Source organism: Scyliorhinus canicula, chromosome 6, assembly GCF_902713615.1.
Source record: "Scyliorhinus canicula chromosome 6, sScyCan1.1, whole genome shotgun sequence".
Taxonomy (NCBI): Eukaryota; Metazoa; Chordata; class Chondrichthyes; order Carcharhiniformes; family Scyliorhinidae; genus Scyliorhinus; species Scyliorhinus canicula.
In genome coordinates this window covers 165,160,110-165,177,279 of record NC_052151.1, presented here as the reverse complement: position 1 = coordinate 165,177,279, position 17,170 = coordinate 165,160,110, and the positions used below count along the sequence as shown (strand labels likewise).

General features: G+C 46.2%; 1 protein-coding gene across 1 annotated transcript in view; it reads right to left on the bottom strand.

Moving 5' to 3' along the window:
• Positions 1-17,170, bottom strand: part of arhgef10 (Rho guanine nucleotide exchange factor (GEF) 10) — a 372,032-nt gene that overhangs the window by 233,325 nt on the left and 121,537 nt on the right. The window contains 3 exon segments of the mRNA XM_038800413.1: positions 7,364-7,424; positions 8,670-8,957; positions 10,825-11,103. Coding sequence (XP_038656341.1) covers positions 7,364-7,424; positions 8,670-8,957; positions 10,825-11,103 — 628 coding nt within the window.

Sequence of the window (17,170 nt, the reverse complement as noted above, 5' to 3'; positions counted from 1 at the left end):
CGAGGTTGAAGGTAACGTATAACGGCAAAGATTTTAATTTTGAGACAGCGGATACGGCTGAGGCGTTCGTGAAGGCGGAAGGCTTGGGACAGACATGAAGAGCGGAGCTGGAAGAGAGACTGTGGACTGTGTTTGAACAGCCGGAAAATGTATAAATGTTATAACTTTCTTTTTACGGATTTGTATTGTAATCTACTTCTCTTTGTATTGTTATAGAGTTTAGTTAATGTGAGTTGATGGGCGCTCTGTGTTGCGACGGTAAATGTTATGTTAGTGAATTGTATGGGTTGGATTGTTGGGTTTGGGTTTTTATTTCTCTGGGACTGGGTGGAAGGGGATGATATGTCTTGGCGGCGGGGAGCCACCCGCACTAGCTAGCTAAAGTCAGTCAACTAGTGAACAGAGGTGAGAGGAGGGCTGCGGACATTGGAGCCTGGATAGCAGGCGTCAATGGGCCTACGATGCGAGCGAGGGGGGGGGGTTGGATGCTGGGGGATGTTGTTTCTGGGGGAAAGGTAGGGGGGTTTTCGGGAGGGGGGAAGGGGTTCGATGTTAACAATGGACAGGGGCGGGTCAGGCTTATGGGGCAGGGCCCGACGGTATGTTGATGGTGGATAAGAAAGGTGGGGGGGGGTGAGAGACCCCCAGTAAGGATAGTTACATGGAACGTGAGAGGGCTAGGAGGTCCGGTCAAGGGTGCTTGCGCATCTTAAAATTCTGAAAACCGACGTGGCAATGCTGCAGGAGACTCACTTGAGGGTGAATGACCAGGTGAAACTTAAAAGGGGTTGGGTTAGCTCTGGATTTGATGGAAGGGCTCGAGGGGTAGCAGTGTTGGTCAGCAAAAGGGTACGCTTCCAGATGGAGAAGGTGGTGGCAGATCAGGGGGGTGGATATGTGATTGTGGCCGGGGCGCTGGACGGGAGATTAGTGACGCTGGTAAGTGTATATGGTCCCAACTAGGACGATGCGGGATTTGCGAGGAAGGTGTTTGGAGCCATTCCTGACTTGGACACACGTGAGCTGATTGTGGGGGTGGGGACTGGAACCTGGTGCAGGAGCCAAGGTTGGACAGATCGCGGCCGCGCTCGCTGGTCCCATCAGGGGGGGCAAAGGCGCTATCTGGGCTAATGGTGGAAATGGGAGGGGTGGACCCTTGGAGGTTCCTGCACCCAGGGGAACGGGAGTACTCGTTTTTCTCAGCAGTCCATAGAGTATACTCACGGATTGACTTTTGTGTGGTGGGAAAGGCTTTGCTGGAGCCAAGGGGTCGGAATACTCTGCAATTGCTGTGTCAGATCACGCGCCACATTGGGTGGATATGGTGCTGGAGAAGCGGGTAGTGCAGAGGCCGGGGTGGAAACTGGATGTGGGGCTTTTGGGGAACCAAGTATTCTGTGATAAAATTGAAAAGGTAATTAAGGAATATGTAAGATTCAACTGTATGTGTGAGGTGTCAATGGCAGTCGTCTGGGAGATTCTAAAGGCAGTAGTGAGGGGTGAGGTAATTTTGTTTAAGGCCAGGGTGGACAAAGAGGAGAGGTTGGAGCGGCAGAGGCTAATAGATGAGATGTTGGAGGCAGATAGGAGTTATGCGGAGGATGGGGACCCAGCGATGCTGGGAAAGAGGAAGGAACTACAGGCAAGCTTCAACCGACTATCTACCAGGAAGGCGGTGCGCCAACTGAGGCGAGGGATGGGTGCAGTTTATGAACATGGAGACAAGGCGGGGAATATGTTAGCAAGTCAGGTCCGGAGGGAGGCAGCAGCAAGGGAAATTCTTCAGGTAAGAGATAGGGCCGGGAAGTTGGTGGTGGCTCCGGAGATGATTAACAAGGTTTTTGAGGAATTCTACGAGAGGTTGTACAGGTCAGAGCCACCCGGGGGAGACCATGAGATGCTGGAATTCCTAGATGGGTTGGAGTACCCGAGGCTAGGGGAGGGAGACAAGGCTACATTAGAAGGAGCAATAGTGGAGCAGGAGATAAAAGACGTGATTGGGAGGATGCAGTCGGGGAAGGTGGCAGGGCCGGATGGGTTTCCGGTGGAATATTATAAAAAATTTAAGGATAAGTTGGCACCCCTGATGGTAGGGATGTTTGAAGAGGCGATAGGGAAGGGAATGCTGCCGCAAACCTTGGAGCAGGCATCGATTTCACTGTTGCTTAAAAAGGATAAGGATCCGACGGAGTTTGGGTCGTATAGGCCCATTTCACTTCTTAATGTGGACGCAAAGGTATTGGCAAAGGTACAGGTGGGTAGGCTTGAGGGGTGCCTCCCGAAGATGATAGGTGAGGATCAGACAGGGTTCGTGAAAGGGAGGCAGCTGTTTTCGAATATTAGGAGGGTCTTGAACGTCGTTATGGCACCGGCGGAAGGGAAGGAAACAGAGGTGGTTGTGGCATTGGATGCCGAGAAGGCGTTTGACCGGGTGGAATGGGGGTACCTGATGGCAGTGCTGGAGCGGTTTGGGATTGGACCAAGATTTGTGAACTGAGTAAAGTTATTATATAAGGAGCCGAAGGAGAGTGTCCGCACGAACAATATCAGTTCGAGATACTTCTCTCTCCACCGTGGGACGAGGCAGGGATGTCCTATGTCCCCCCTGCTGTTTGCGCTTGCGATTGAGCCATTGGCCATCGCATTAAGAAGTTCGGGAGCATGGAAAGGAATAGTGAGGCGGGGGATAGAGCATAGGGTGTCCTTGTATGCCGATGACTTGCTGCTGTATGTGTTGGAGCCGAGTGCGTCGATAGGAGGAATATTGGAGTTGCTGCAGGTCTTTGGGTCTTTCTCTGGGTACAAGCTGAACTTGGACAAGAGTGAGTATTTTGTTGTGTCTCAACCGGGGGTGGGGGCAGGGGTGGTGGAGCTGCCATTCCGTAGGGCAGGGACTCACTTTAGGTATTTGGGGGTGCAGGTTGCCCGGGAGTGGGGAAGGCTTTGCAGATACAACATCACTAGTTTGGTGGGGAGAGTGAAAGCCGACCTGGCGAGGTGGGATGGTCTCCCTCTGTCACTGGCGGGTCGGGTGCTTGCGGTTAAAATGAATGTGTTGCCGCAATTTCTGTTTATTTTTCAATGCCTACCGATTTTCCTGCCAAAGTCTTTTTTCAGGGAGATTGAGGGAAGGTGGCCAGAACGAGGAAGGTGCTGCTACAGAGGGGAAGGCAGGCAGGGGGTTTGGGTCTCCCGAACCTGATGTACTACCACTGGGCGGCGAATGTGAAGAAGGAGCGGAGCTGGGTCAGAGGGGTTGATTCTCAGTGGGTCAGAATGGAGGAGGGTTCGTGCAGGGGTCGGGGCTGAAGGCACTAGCAACGGCCCCGATCCCGATAGCTCCGGGGAAATACTCAGGGAGTCCGGTAGTAATAGCTTCACTGAAAATCTGGACGCGGTTTGCCAACACTTCAGGTTGGCGGCAGGGTCAAGGGAAATGCCGATCCGGGAGAACCACAGATTTGAGCCAGGGAGGTGGGACGGAAGCTTTCGGACATGGGAAGAGAAGGGGATTAAGACTCTAAAAGATTTGTTTCCTCAGGGTCGATTTGCAGGATTGAGGGAGCTGGAAGTGAAGTATGGGCTGGAGCAGGGAGAAGTGTTTAGGTATATGCAGGTTCGGGACTTTGCCAGGAAGGAGATACAGAGCTTCCCGGAGGAACCGGCCTCCACGTTGTTGGAGGAGCTGCTGGCGGCAAGTGGACTGGAGAAGGGGACAGCGTCAGCGGTATATGGAGCTATGTTGGAAAAGGATAAGGCACCACTGGAGGAGATCAAAGTGAAGTGGGAGGAAGAATTGGGAGAGGTTATAGAGGAGGGGGTCTGGAGTGAGGTGCACCGGAGAGTGAATGCCTCCACCTCGTTTGCGAGGTTGGGGCTGATACAGCCGAAGGTGGTGTACAGGGCACACCTCACGAGGGCAAGGATGAGCCGATTCTTTGAAGGGGTAGAAGATGTGTGTGAACGTTGGGGGGGCTGTGTATGTTGAAGATGGCTATGGGTAATCCCGGATTCCTTTTTTTCTCTTTGTCATTTGTTTATGTTAACATACAGGCTGATGTCTGGGCATGGTGGGAGGATGGGATCGTTGTTACTGTTATGGGGTTTGAGATATTTGTTGTTGGTTATTGATTGTTGTTGGGTGTAAATTCAGGAGAAAAATTGTGAAAAAGGAGAATAAAAATATATTTTTTTAAAAGAATTAATTAAAAAGGAGTTTTTGACATCCTCACATAGACATGCAGCAAGCAATCCGTTTCGGTAAGACAAAAAAGAAATAGGGGCAGAGAATGAATTTGACGACGGGAAAGAAACAGACATAAGTTACTGCCAAGTTTCATGAGGAACCTTATTTACAACTGTGAAAACGTCTTCTCAACTACTTAGGGCAAAGGAATGTCATGAGTGAGCAAGTGAGGCCAGAACTTCCGTGGAGTAGCATTCAGTCAGATTGCTACTCCACTCGTATTAGTTTACATGAAATGCAGCTGCACCTACCTTATCCGGCCTTCCAAATCAGGCCAGGAGACAAAACTGTAGTACAGCTGCTCAGGAATCCTCTAAGTCAAGGTAATAGAGTCAGGGAAAGTGAAGCATCCTTTAAGGCACTAGCTGGCATAAAGCAGGTAAATTTGAAAGTTCCAGCCACTTTGAGAAGTCAGGGAGTAGGTGGGTAGGTTGGTCTATGGGTGTGGGAGGGTCAGTGGGGGGAGGGGGGGGGGGATAGTGGGTGGTTGGGAGGGTAGTCAGTGGTCCTGAGGGGGTAATTGGAGGGGAAAGAGGAGAGGTGAGGGTCAGTTATAGTTACCACCGGAAGTGGCTAATGTAACACGACTGTTTAAGAAGGGAGGGAGGCAGAAGAAGGTAAATTATAGGCCAGTTAGCCTGACTTCAGTCATTGGTAAGATTTTAGAGTCCATTATTAAAGATGAGATTGCGGAGTACTTGGAAGTGCATGGTAAAATAGGACTGAGTCAGCACAGCATCGTCAAGAGGAGGTTATGACTGACAAATGATTTCTTTGAGGAAGTAACAAGGAAGGTAGACAAAGGAGAGCCAGTGAATGTGATTTATTTAGATTTCTAGAAGGTCTTTGACAAGGTGCCGCATAGGAGACTGTTAAATAAGTTAAGAGCCCATGGTATAAAGGGTAAAATCCTGGCATGGATAGAGGATTGGCTGACTGGCAGAGACAGAGAGTGGGGATAAAGGTATCTTTTTCAGGATGGCAGCCGGTGACTAGTGGTGTGCCTCAGGGGTCTGTGCTGGGACCACAACTTTTCACAATATACATTAATGATCCGGAAGAAGGAACTGAAGGCACTGTTGCTAAGTTTGCAGATGATAACAAAGATCTGTATAGAGACCAATAGTATTGAGGAAGCAGGAGGGCTGCAGAAGGACTTTGAAAGGCTAAGAGAGTGGGCAAATAAGTGGCAGATGGAATACAATGTTGAAAAGTGTGTGGTCATGCACTTTGGAAGGAGAAATGGAGGCATAGACTATTTTCTAAATGGGGAAATGGTTAGGAAATCAGAAGCACAAAGGGACTTGGGAGTCCTTGTTTACGATTCTCTTAAGGTTAACGTGCAGGTTCAGCCGGCAGTTAAGAATGCAAATACAATGTTAGCATTCATGTTGAGGGCTAGTATACAAGCCCAGGGATGTACTTCTGAGGCTATACAAGGCTCTGGTCAGATCCCATTTGGAGTATTGTGAGCAGTTTTGGGCCCCGTATCTAAGGAAGGATGTGCTGGCCTTGGAAAGGTGCCAGAGGAAGTTCACAAGAATGATCCCTGGAATGAAGAGCTTGTCATATGAGGAATGGTTGAGGACTCTATACTTGTTGGAATTTAGGAAGATGAGGGGGGATCTTATTGAAACTTACAGGATACTGCGAGGCCTGGATAGACTGGACATGGAGAGGATGTTTCCACTTGGAGGAAAAACTAGAAGCAGAGGACACAATCTCAGACTAAAGGGACGATCCTTTAAAACAGAGATGAGGAGGAATTTCTTCAGCCAGAGGGTGGTGAATCTGTGGAACTCTTTGCCGCAGAAGGCTGTGGAGGCCAAATCACTGAGTGTCTTTAAGATAGAAATAGATAGGTTTTTGATCAATAAGGGGGGTCAGTGTTATGGGGAGAAGGCAAGAGAATGTGGATGAGAAAATTATCAGCCATGATTGAATGGCGGAGCAGACACGATGGGCAGAGTGGCCTAATTCTACTCCTATGTTTTATGGTTAGGGTTATCGAGGAGGTAGAAGAGGTTTTAATTGTTCTAACTTTTCCTGAGTAACTAATGCTGTAAGTCAGTCAGAATCACTTGAAGGCGGCGATTTAAATCACGGTATCAGATGGTTTACATTCAAGGTAACTGCCCAACTGAAATTTGAACTTCTTAGTTTGAACTTGCCACGCAATCCTTACATGGGGACTTCCAGATGGTCCCACAGTGCATTTTGGGGGCATCTTCCCCAGAGATCAGGAGTTATGGATCATAACCTGTAACTATTAACAACTATGCATACAGCTGCATTAAAAAATCTTTACATACGCGTGCACCCCTTGTGCATCATATTTCAGACATCACACCCCGTCCAATGACAAAGAAACTAAGAAATAATTTCCAATCTGTAACAATAACTTGCCTTTAATGATGTAACATGTGGCAAGGCACTTCACAGGAATGTTATCAAACAAAATTTGACATTAAGCCACACAACACGTTATTAGGGCAGATGAACAAAAGATTGGTCAAAGAATTAGGTTTTAAGAAGTGGCATAGAGGGAGAAAGAGATGCAGAGTGGTGGAGAGGTTTGGCGATGGAATTCTGGACCTTAAAGGCCCAGCAACTGAAGCCACAACTGGCCATGATTGATTGGTGATAATTGAGGATCGCACGAGACTAGAATTAGAAGGGCAGAGATCACTCAGAGGGTGAAGTGCTGAAGAAGTTACAGAGATGGGGAGGAGCCAGAGCCTGGAGCAATTTAAAAACAAAGATGAAAATATTAACATTGAGGAAGTGGATCAAGTAAATAAATCTGTGCAGGAGTACAGCCCACTTAAACCAGAATGTCCTACTTGACCTTTCCATGAACAAAACATTATTCCAACCTCCAGCCTGAACAGTGATTAACCTTTAAAAGAAAGAAAGCTGGTGTCTAATTAGCAGTTAAACTTGCAGTCCTGTCGGGTCACATACTTGCAAGTTAGTAGAATAGTGCAAGAATCCTAGCTTGAACAATTCAGAAATTGGACACTGACACAATGAGGAGTTTAACAAAGAACATATTCCCTGGTGAAAATGCACACGTTCTAAATGACTTACTCAAGAATATAAAATATTCAAACTTACCCAACTGGCTGGCTGTTTGACTGAGCAAGACTGGTATCAGAATCTTCACTTTTAAATGATACTGAAAACATAACGGAAATAATATTATCACAAAGCCCTCTTCAACTTAATACCTGTAAATCTAGGGGTGTTAAATGCGAAAGAATATATTTGATAGAGTCAAATTAACGATAAATAAGATTTCCACTTTTAGGAAGCTTGGCCGGGATTTTCCAATCCAGCAGCCAGGTTCTGACGGCGGCGTAAACCACTCCGGCGTCAACGGTCCGCGATTGTCAGGTATGCAGCCCTTCCTAGGTGGCTAGGTCGGCGGCGAAGTGGCCTCCGCTGCTCCAGCCGGCGCGAGTCTGCGCATACACGTGGGTTCCTGTCTCCGTGCCGGCCCCTGGGCAATATGGTGGAGCCCTACAGGGGCCCGGCGCGGAGGAATATAGGCCCCCACGGAACCAGCCCGCCCACCGATCGGTTGGTCCCGATCACGGGACAGGCCACCGTGGAGCCCCCCCCCCCCCCCCCCCACCCCCGGGGGTTGGATCCCCCGCCCCCCCCACCAGGACGGCCCCCGCAGACAGAACCTCTAGGTCCCGCCATATGTGACCCACGCCGGCGGGACTCGGCCAAACTCAGCAGGCACTCGGCCCTTTGAAACACCAGGGGGAGGGGGGGGCTTTCAATGGCCCCCGAGCGGCGCGGCGGCGATCCTGTGGGCGCCCGAGAATTGGCGGGCCAGCGTCGGGGTGGCATGGCACGATTCTCGCCCCCCCCCCGGGATTCTCCGACCCTCCCGGCCCTTGTGCCTTTTCAAAGAGTGGATTTCCCACATTTTCTAATTCCTTCTTTTCCCTTCTTACCCCAACCCACCCCCCTTACATATCTTGAAAAATTTGGACTGAAATCTGAAATAAATTTGTTGGATTATATTAAAATAATCCAAAGAAGCCAAAAAGCTACGCAATGATTACGTGGAGTTGTTTTGAAGGTTCTCGACCTTGTCAACTTTCAATCTCTCAATCCCATTTTATCTGAATGTCCTGCCATTGGTTTGCAAACATTCCAAACTGTCCCAGTTTACATTTACACATCCTTGTGCATGGGTTCAGAAGATAATTACAGAGATGAGAGGTTAAGGGATTATGGTGAATTAGTCGGTGGAGGGGAAAAAAAACTAATCAGTTCGAATAGTTGAGAATAAACCTTCGCTCTTCCTAAAATGGCTTAGTCCTTATAAATACAACCCACATACAGAAAAGTAATAAATTACAGTTCACAAATCTTATTGTCATTTGTTACAATGTAGTCTCCTCACCTTCCTCATCGACAGAAACATTCCTTATTAAAGTAACAGGTGCTGAATATGTGGGAACCAGCAATGGTATATTGGATGGTACAGCATATCCACATGGAACTGGTACACAATATCCAGGAGGGAGCGTATGACCCGTTGCCTGATTGTCAAGGAGGCTTTGTTCTGCCCTTGGTAATTCAACTTGGTCATCCTCCTGGAGAGGTGTGATATCTACAACTGAATATGGATTCACTTTTGCAAGCGGTGTTTCAGTTGCAACTTGTGTGGGTGAAGGCAGCAAACTGGCATCTGCAAAGGCAAACACTTCTTTCAAAAAAAAAATCAACCTGGCTCAGTTTTTTGCCACGTTATTTTTGAACTAACGTTTTCCTTAAACACAAACTAAAATATTTACAATCCAGCTAAGAGCATTGTAAAATCCTGTGGCTGGATTGTCCATGATCACGCCTAAAATCCGAGGGAATAGCGGGGCAGAATTAGAGAATATCTGAGCAATGTGGCCAGCCCCCACCTCAAGTGTCTATCTTGCAGCAGGACCGTCATTGGCCACTCCGTCCCTGCCAACTGCTGTGATGATTTCAGCACTGTTCTCAAAGCTGTCAATGGCATCTACAATAAGCCAAAGAGACTGAACAGCTTTTCCATTGCTTTTGTAGACAATTGCCTACATTTTGCTCTATAACTCCACAACCAACTGCAGAGATGGGGAAACCTGCTCGGTGGAAATTGAGAATCCGGCTTCCTGTTACATATTCAGTAAAGTAGAATTTTAATTGTTCATTGTGTATTTGCAAATATAGAGGTCTTTTTTATTCATTCATGGAGATGTGGGCATCCCTGAGCATTTATTGCCCACCCCTGAGAGTATTTAAGGGGCAGCAACATTGCTGTGGAGATAGAGTCACACATAGATCAGACCAGGTAAGAACGACAAGACTTTGGATATTAGTGAACCAGATGGGTTTTTATGTCAATCTACAATGATTTAATGGTCATCTTCAGATTCGAACCTGGGTCCTGAGAGCCCTGGATTACTGGGCTACCAGTCCAGTGACAGTACTACTACACCACTGCCTCCCTTGTCCCAGGTGATATTATAACTGGATGGAAAGATGCCAGAATGGAACCCTGGCTCAAAAGATGGCAACGTTTACTTTCTCTGAAGAAAACTTGGAGGAACAGAGCCACTGTACTGTTAATTAGTTTTAACAAGGAAAAATACATTTATTAAGCATGAAACGTTTGATGATAATGCAATACATCTTTACTCCCCACTTAGGCTGGAACGGTCTCAGTAACTCATAGTCCCTTTAAACACAAAGGCTGGCTTTGGGCAGACACACTCCACCCTGAAAAGTGAATTTTCCAGCATAAGTCTTCAACCTGCCAATCTCTGTGAAGGAATACATCATTGAACTCTGATGCTGGACTCTTGACTCATTCAAAACAATCATTCTTTATTCTATAGTCATTTCCCTGTAATTCTTTCTTTCTCTACCCCCCTCTTTTGTTGGCTGAGTGAAAATGGAGGCTGCATTGCCATCCCATCATGTTTGAGTGTGTATGAATAAACCACCCCTCTGAGTTTACCCAATCCGGAATTTGCTGCAGGGTTATTGATAGAAATTGGATCACAACAAAACTGAGGGGTTGGAAAATAGGCCACCTCTTAAAAAGGAAATCAAAACTCACATATCTTTCTGATCACAAGCGGGTGGGGGGAGGGAAGAGGAGAATTCAGGGCTGTTTAAATTAATCCCATTCTTGTCTGTAACATCTATCTACCCCATATACGGCCCAATTAGATCATCATTTATTATTCTATTTCCAAGAGAAAATCTATTTCCAGGAGAGTACAAGTCTAATCTCCACTATCTGTCCTCAGAATTTAACTTTTTCAGACCCAGTATCAAAATCTAGGAAATCTACACTGCACACCTAATAATAATAATAATAATCTTATATTGTCACAAGTATGAAGTTACTGTGAAAAGCCCCTAGTCGCCACATTCCGGCACCTGTTCGGGTAAGCTGGACTAATATATATTTGAGGTGTGGAACAGTTCAATAGCTTTATACAATTGTAGGATATTTTGAAACAGATTAGTCATTATTATGATCTGCACCCAGTCTAATTTAAACGTATTTCTATTACCTTGTGCCACTGGATTAGCGTCTTGATCAAAATCATTTTTATTTTGAGGCAAATTAGTTTCCGCTATTTCATAATATCCATGGTTCTCAGGCAATGCATCTGAAGTAGCATTTTCCTGTATCGAGTTTTGCGTTGTGCAATGTTCCATCTCATTTATAAATACAGGCACAGGGTCAGAGGTAGGCTCTCTATCTGCTTCTGGAATCTCATCACTGTCAAAATCAAATAATTTACCCTCCTCTTCGTCATCATCAACGTACGGAAGCTCATTTTCTAGCACTGGAAGAAAATAGAAATAATGCAATTAGGAGACAGTTTTCGTTTCCATTTCAAACAATATGCAATACTGTGACCCTATTATATATCTATATTTATATTGTGGTTGAAGACACATGTTTATTAAGATGTGACTCGTTTAAAGATACTTTTTTAAGTTAAAAAGAAATCAAAATCAGAGAAATTCTGATTTTGGCCATTAAGCCAGGCTCCAACAGTACATGGAACACAATTACGTAAATTAGAGATAGTTGGTGGAATTCTCCACTCCCTCCTAACCAGCGGGATCTTCCGGTCGACCCCGACCACGGGTTCCCCCAATGGTGTCCGTGGTGAGGGATGAAAATCACCATTGACAACGGCTGGACCAGAAGGTCCTGCCAGGATCCGACGGTGAGCTGCCTCTGCTGCGGCTAAAACCGGCAAGATGTGGGGGGCAGGGGTGGGGGCTGGAAAATTCAGCCCGATGATGAAGTGTTACCCAGGTTGAGTTTTTTAGAGTCTTCACTACGACAGAGAAGTTGCCGATTGTTCAATCGAAGGAGACAATTCCTGAATCAATTACGTTTTGGAGGAACATGGCAAAAGCATATTTCTGGAAGTTTGTTTGTTTGTTTATTGTCACGTGTATCAAGGTACACTGAAAAGTATTTTTCTGCGAGCAGCTCAAACAGATCATTTAGTACATGAAAATACATAAAAGGGCAACACAAGGTCCACAATGTAAATACATAGACACCGGCATCGGTTAAAGCATACAGGTGTGTAGTATTAATCAGGTCAGTCCATAAGAGGGTCTTTTAGGAATCTGGTAACAGCAGGGAAGAAGCTGTTTTTGAATCTGTTTGTGCGTGTTCTCAGACTTCTGTATCTCCTGCCCGATGGAAGAAGTTGGAAGAGTGAGTAAGCAGGGTGGGAGGGATCTTTGATTATGCTACCCGCTTTTCCAAGGCAGTGGGAGGTGTAGATAGAGTCAGTGGATGGGAGGCATGTTCGTGTGATGGGGTGGGCTGTGTTCACGACTCTCTGAAGTTTCTTGCGGTCTTGGGCCGAGCAGGTGCCATACCAGCCTGTAATGCAGCCAGATAGGATGCTTATGGTGCATCTGTAAAAGTTGGTAAGAGTCAGTGTGGACATGCCAAATTTCCTTAGTTTTCTGAGGAAGTATAGGCACTGTTGTGCTTTCTTGGTGGGAGCGTCGATGTGGGTGGACCAGGACAGGTTTTTTGTGATGTGCACTCCTCGGAATTTGAAGATATTAACCATCTCTACCTCGGCCCCGTCGATTCAGGCAGGGGTACGTTCAATAATTTGCTTCCTGAAGTCAATGACCAGCTCTTTAGTTTTGCTGGCATCGAGGGATAGATTGTTGTAATCCACAGCAAAACATCTCTTAAACTCCAGAGATTTTTACTTCCATCAAATACTTTCCTCAATCTTGCTTCTCCCTCTTTTATTTATACTTTATCATCTCTGATCTAAATTGTTGACTTTACTGCAGACTAGTGTTCCCTTCTGAATTTTACTTCTTTGGACATCCTTATTTGAACACATAATAACCAGAACAACTTAGCACCTCTCCTCATTTGAACTTCAGCATGTTATCACTCGCAGTTCATTTAACATCACTGCTGCTTGTGGTACCCTTAAAAAAATCTTTAATCCATTTTCAAATAGATTAAGCAAACACTGGAATATTTGCTGCATAGAGATGTCATGGAGAAACTGTATTGAGAGAGGAAAGAGAGAACATTAAACTAACAATAGAGCAGATATGTTCAATATCTTTTTAAACACTTAATTCCAATTTTCTATCTGTAGCTGCAGCCGACCCACAAGAAAAACAGAAACCTTAATGGGGTTGCGTTGCCTGTCTACAGATGATTCTCGTTGCCAGAAATATTATTAACTATACCTTCGCGGGGCTACAGGTTCGTTACGGGGGTTCGATGGCTAGCTAAGGCCCAAAACCAAACTAAATAAACATGTTGAGGGGGGGGGGGGGGGGGGGGGGGGGCGCAGTTACTACTACGAAGATGCTTACCTGTAAATATGTATGTTAATTTTTGCGTGTTTGTTTTTTTTTTCTCTCCTAACAATTTGTAATTTGTTCAATATAAAATATGAAAACTGAATAAAAACATTTATAAAAAAAAAACTATACCTTCGCGATGCTAGATTGAGATATACAACTGTTTGAAAAATATTCTAAATGCATGCTAAATAGGTTATTCTGAAAGAAGCAATGCTCTAATGCTAAAGATTAAATGGGCCTATTTTTACTTTTCACATTTAAAGCTATAAATGTTTACAGCATCAGTTTCAGAAAAAGGCCACAGGCAGCAGATGTGTTAACAAATCAGAGGATTCCTGATAAATAGAGCATTTATAGTTACACCAGACATTTTTTTAAAATTTAGAGTACCCAATTCAATTTTTTCCAATTAAAGGGCAATTTGGCATGGCCAATCCACCTAGCCTGCACATCTTTTGGGTTGTGGGGGCGAAACTCACGCAAACACGGGGAGAATGTGCAAACTCCACACGGACGGTGACCCAGAGCCGGGATCAAACCTGGGACCTCGGTGTCGTGAGGCAGCAGTGCTAACCCACTGTGCCACCCGCAGTTATACCAGACTTAAATATAAATTGGCAATGCAAATATGTACACATATTGCCTTCTACTGTTCAAAAATTCTGCTGACTGGATGCAATTCTCTCACATTACTAGTTCTTGAAAATTCGAAAATTACGAAGTTGAATAAGGAGGATAAATCAGGTGAATCAATCAGCAATGAATCCTGTAACTTTAAAAGCAGCTTCCTTCCTTACAGCCTCTGCCATCAAGAACAAGAGAAGTAATGATTGGGAACACCATCACCAGTGAATTCCCCTGACTGGGAAATATATGCGCGTTTCATTAGGTATTCTGGACTGTCTTGTTTGGCACTATTGTGGCTGTACCAGCATCTCAGAACTGTAGTGGTTCAAGGGGACGGTTCACTGTCACCTTCTCAGGGCAGTTTGGGATGAGTGACAAGTCCGACCTTACCACCCACGTCCTGAGAACAAATGACCATAAATGCAAGGGGATTAAATCCATAGAACGCATACAATGAAGAGACACCAGGTCAAAGCCAGGGATGGAAACTACAGATATAAGGAGAGAACTGAGACATGTGACTATTTGCACAAGAGTGGAGAAGGCTTGAAGATTTAATAAAAGTATTTAAAAATACATAAGGGCTTTGATAGTGAGCTGGGAAAGAAACATTGCCTCAAGTTGGCAGAGTTCAGAGATCATCTATTTAAAATTATCCCAAAGACAATGGGAAGAGAGGCAAAAGGATCTTTTAAAAATGTAGACGGCCATTGGACCATGGAGTGCTTTGCTATAGGGTGTAGGCGAGACAGAGGCCATGACCTCATTTCACTGAGGAAAATATTTGAAGATGGTGAAGGTACTGTGAGGCTATGAGGAAGGTGAATGGCAATGGGATTACCTTTGGATTGCTGTACAAAACAACACATAAACAATGGTCTGAATTAACTATCATTAAATTCTATGGTTAAGTCAACTGATTCAAGTTTATTTTAATCCAGAAAGCGAGACCATTAGTTGCGAAAAATGGGTTGCTTATTTGACCTAGCACTAAAATTTAAGGCAGCATCCACCTAATCAATTACAGCAGCAAGACAAAGGTGACTAAGGTGATCTCTCACAAATAATTTCATTGTGGGATTTTTGAAAAACATCAGATAATGAACATCTCAACATCAGCAATTAGGCAGTTAAGGCGATAAATAGAACGTTGGTACCCAAGTCTTAATGACTCAGTGCTGCAATCACATTCCTTTGTTTTCCCTCTCTTTAACATTCCCCATACCTACACATTTCATATATAATATATTGTGGTGAATCACAGTCCGTGTAATTCACACTGTTATTATATATGATGTACTGTGTCTCTGTAAGCTCGGTATACGAGCAGTTGCGCGGCTCTGCCCATGGGGGGAGATGAGGAGTTTGTACTGGGCCCCACCCTTGGCTCCGCCCATGGCTTCACCCATGGCTCCTCCCACTAACCGGAAGTATAAAGCTTGGCAGTCGTGAGCCTGCCTGCCAGTTCATCTCGTCGCAGGCAGGCTCTGTTGTAAGACTATTAAAACCACTGTTCACTTCCAACCACGTGTCATGTGAATTGATGGTCACATCATAGATAGACATTCTTCTTCTGCTCAGGCAGTGCCTCAGATTCAAATATGACTTGCTTTCACACTAAAAGTAAGTTCTCAGGTGACTGGAAAGTCCAATGTCACAGTCTCTGTCACAGGTGGAGCAGACGTTGATTGGAGGAGCAGGTGTGTGGGGTGCCCAGGTTACCACACGCTCCTTTCGCTGTAGCTTCAGCTTGACCTCAGCGATTAAACTCAAGGTGTTCACCTTCTTCCTGGAGGCATTTCCTCCACTTGGAGTGGTCTTGGGCCAGGGATTCCCAGGTGTTAGTGAGGATATTGCACCTTTTTCACAGAAGCTTTGAAGGTGTCCTTGAAGCATTTTCTCTGCCCTCCTGGGGCTCAGCTCCGGGAGTCTGATGTCAAGCATGGAGATGATGTGCCCTGCCCAGAGGAACTGGTTGAACATGGTCAATGTTGCATTGCTGGGATGTTGGCCTGAGCGAGAACACTGGCATTGGTGCGCCTCACCAGCCAATGAATTTGCAGGATCAGGATTTATATAAACATTTTATAAATATATACAGAAAAGAACTCTCTCTTCCTCTGTCAGCATCCTTAAAAAAAAAATCAGAAATGTAACCACCAGGCCTTGGTTAGTACAGAACCACGATATCATGACTCACAAAGACATCAGGCTGGGTTCTCCATCCCAGGATGCCCGGATCACTTTCGCCGATGGGACCGAGAATCAGGCATCGGGGTAAAATCGGAGTCAGCGCCCTGACCGCCACTGGTGGCGGGAACTGTTAAAGGGCGCAACCTAATGGAAAAGTTTCCAAGTGTCAATTGTAGCGGGTTTTGCTGGGAGTTTCCCACCGGCTAGTTCACCACCGCTATCTAACCTCACATGGGGCGCAATTAAACAGCCACGTTGTGCAGCGTGTCACAGCGCAATATGGCCGATAGAAGTTGAGATAGCCCGCTCCCGGGGGCTACCCGACTCGTAATGCCTCGCGAGATCTAATGCAACCTTGCGAGACATTGTGATGTGAATCTGCCCATTTGTGAGTGGAATCACTTTTTTCCAATTAAGGGGCAATGTTGAATGGACAGACAACCTACCCTGAACATCTTTGGGAAACGGGAGTGAGTGAGACCCATGCAGACACGGGGAGAATGTGCAAACTCCACATGGACGTCACCCAGGGCTGGGATTGAACCCGGGTCCTCAATGCCATGAGGCAGCAGTGCTAACCACTGTGCCACCCTGCTGTTCTTTGGACGAGATCACGTTTTGGTAAATCTACATATTAGAGCGATACAGCTAGTCTCACTTTAGTATGCAGTTTCCCGAGGCAGCCAAGATTTGGGATCTATCTCCTTCGTCTTGGAGACCACGGACAAATGCGGTTCAGTCCTGGTCTCCACAAATAGGGACCGGACGGAATGACACACGTGGGGGCTTCCTAGGGTATCGGAGGCAAAGGTGCTTGCCCTCTGGGCTGGGTGGCACCCTGGCATTGCTGATGCCACCTGTGGGCACTGATTGTACAAAGGTGCCCAGGCTGGCACTGCCAGGGTGCCAGGCTGGCATTTTTCATGCAGCGGCGACCGTGCTCTGTGCGGGGGTTGGGGAGGGGTGCCTGGGCACCCCCTCATATTGAGCTGGGGCTTGGGAGGGGATTGGGGGGGGGGGGGGGGGGGGGGTGTCAGGTGCTCCAGAGATTGGACGCCATTTCTTGCTACACTGAGGAGTTCCGGCGAGCAGAGCTCCTCAGTGTAGATAACAGGGCTATGTATTGCCTCAGTCGCACGTTCCCTACTGAGGCTCCCAATCTGTCTAACCCCACATTAAATAGCAGGGTATTTCTTGGCGCTGTGCCCGGGAAAC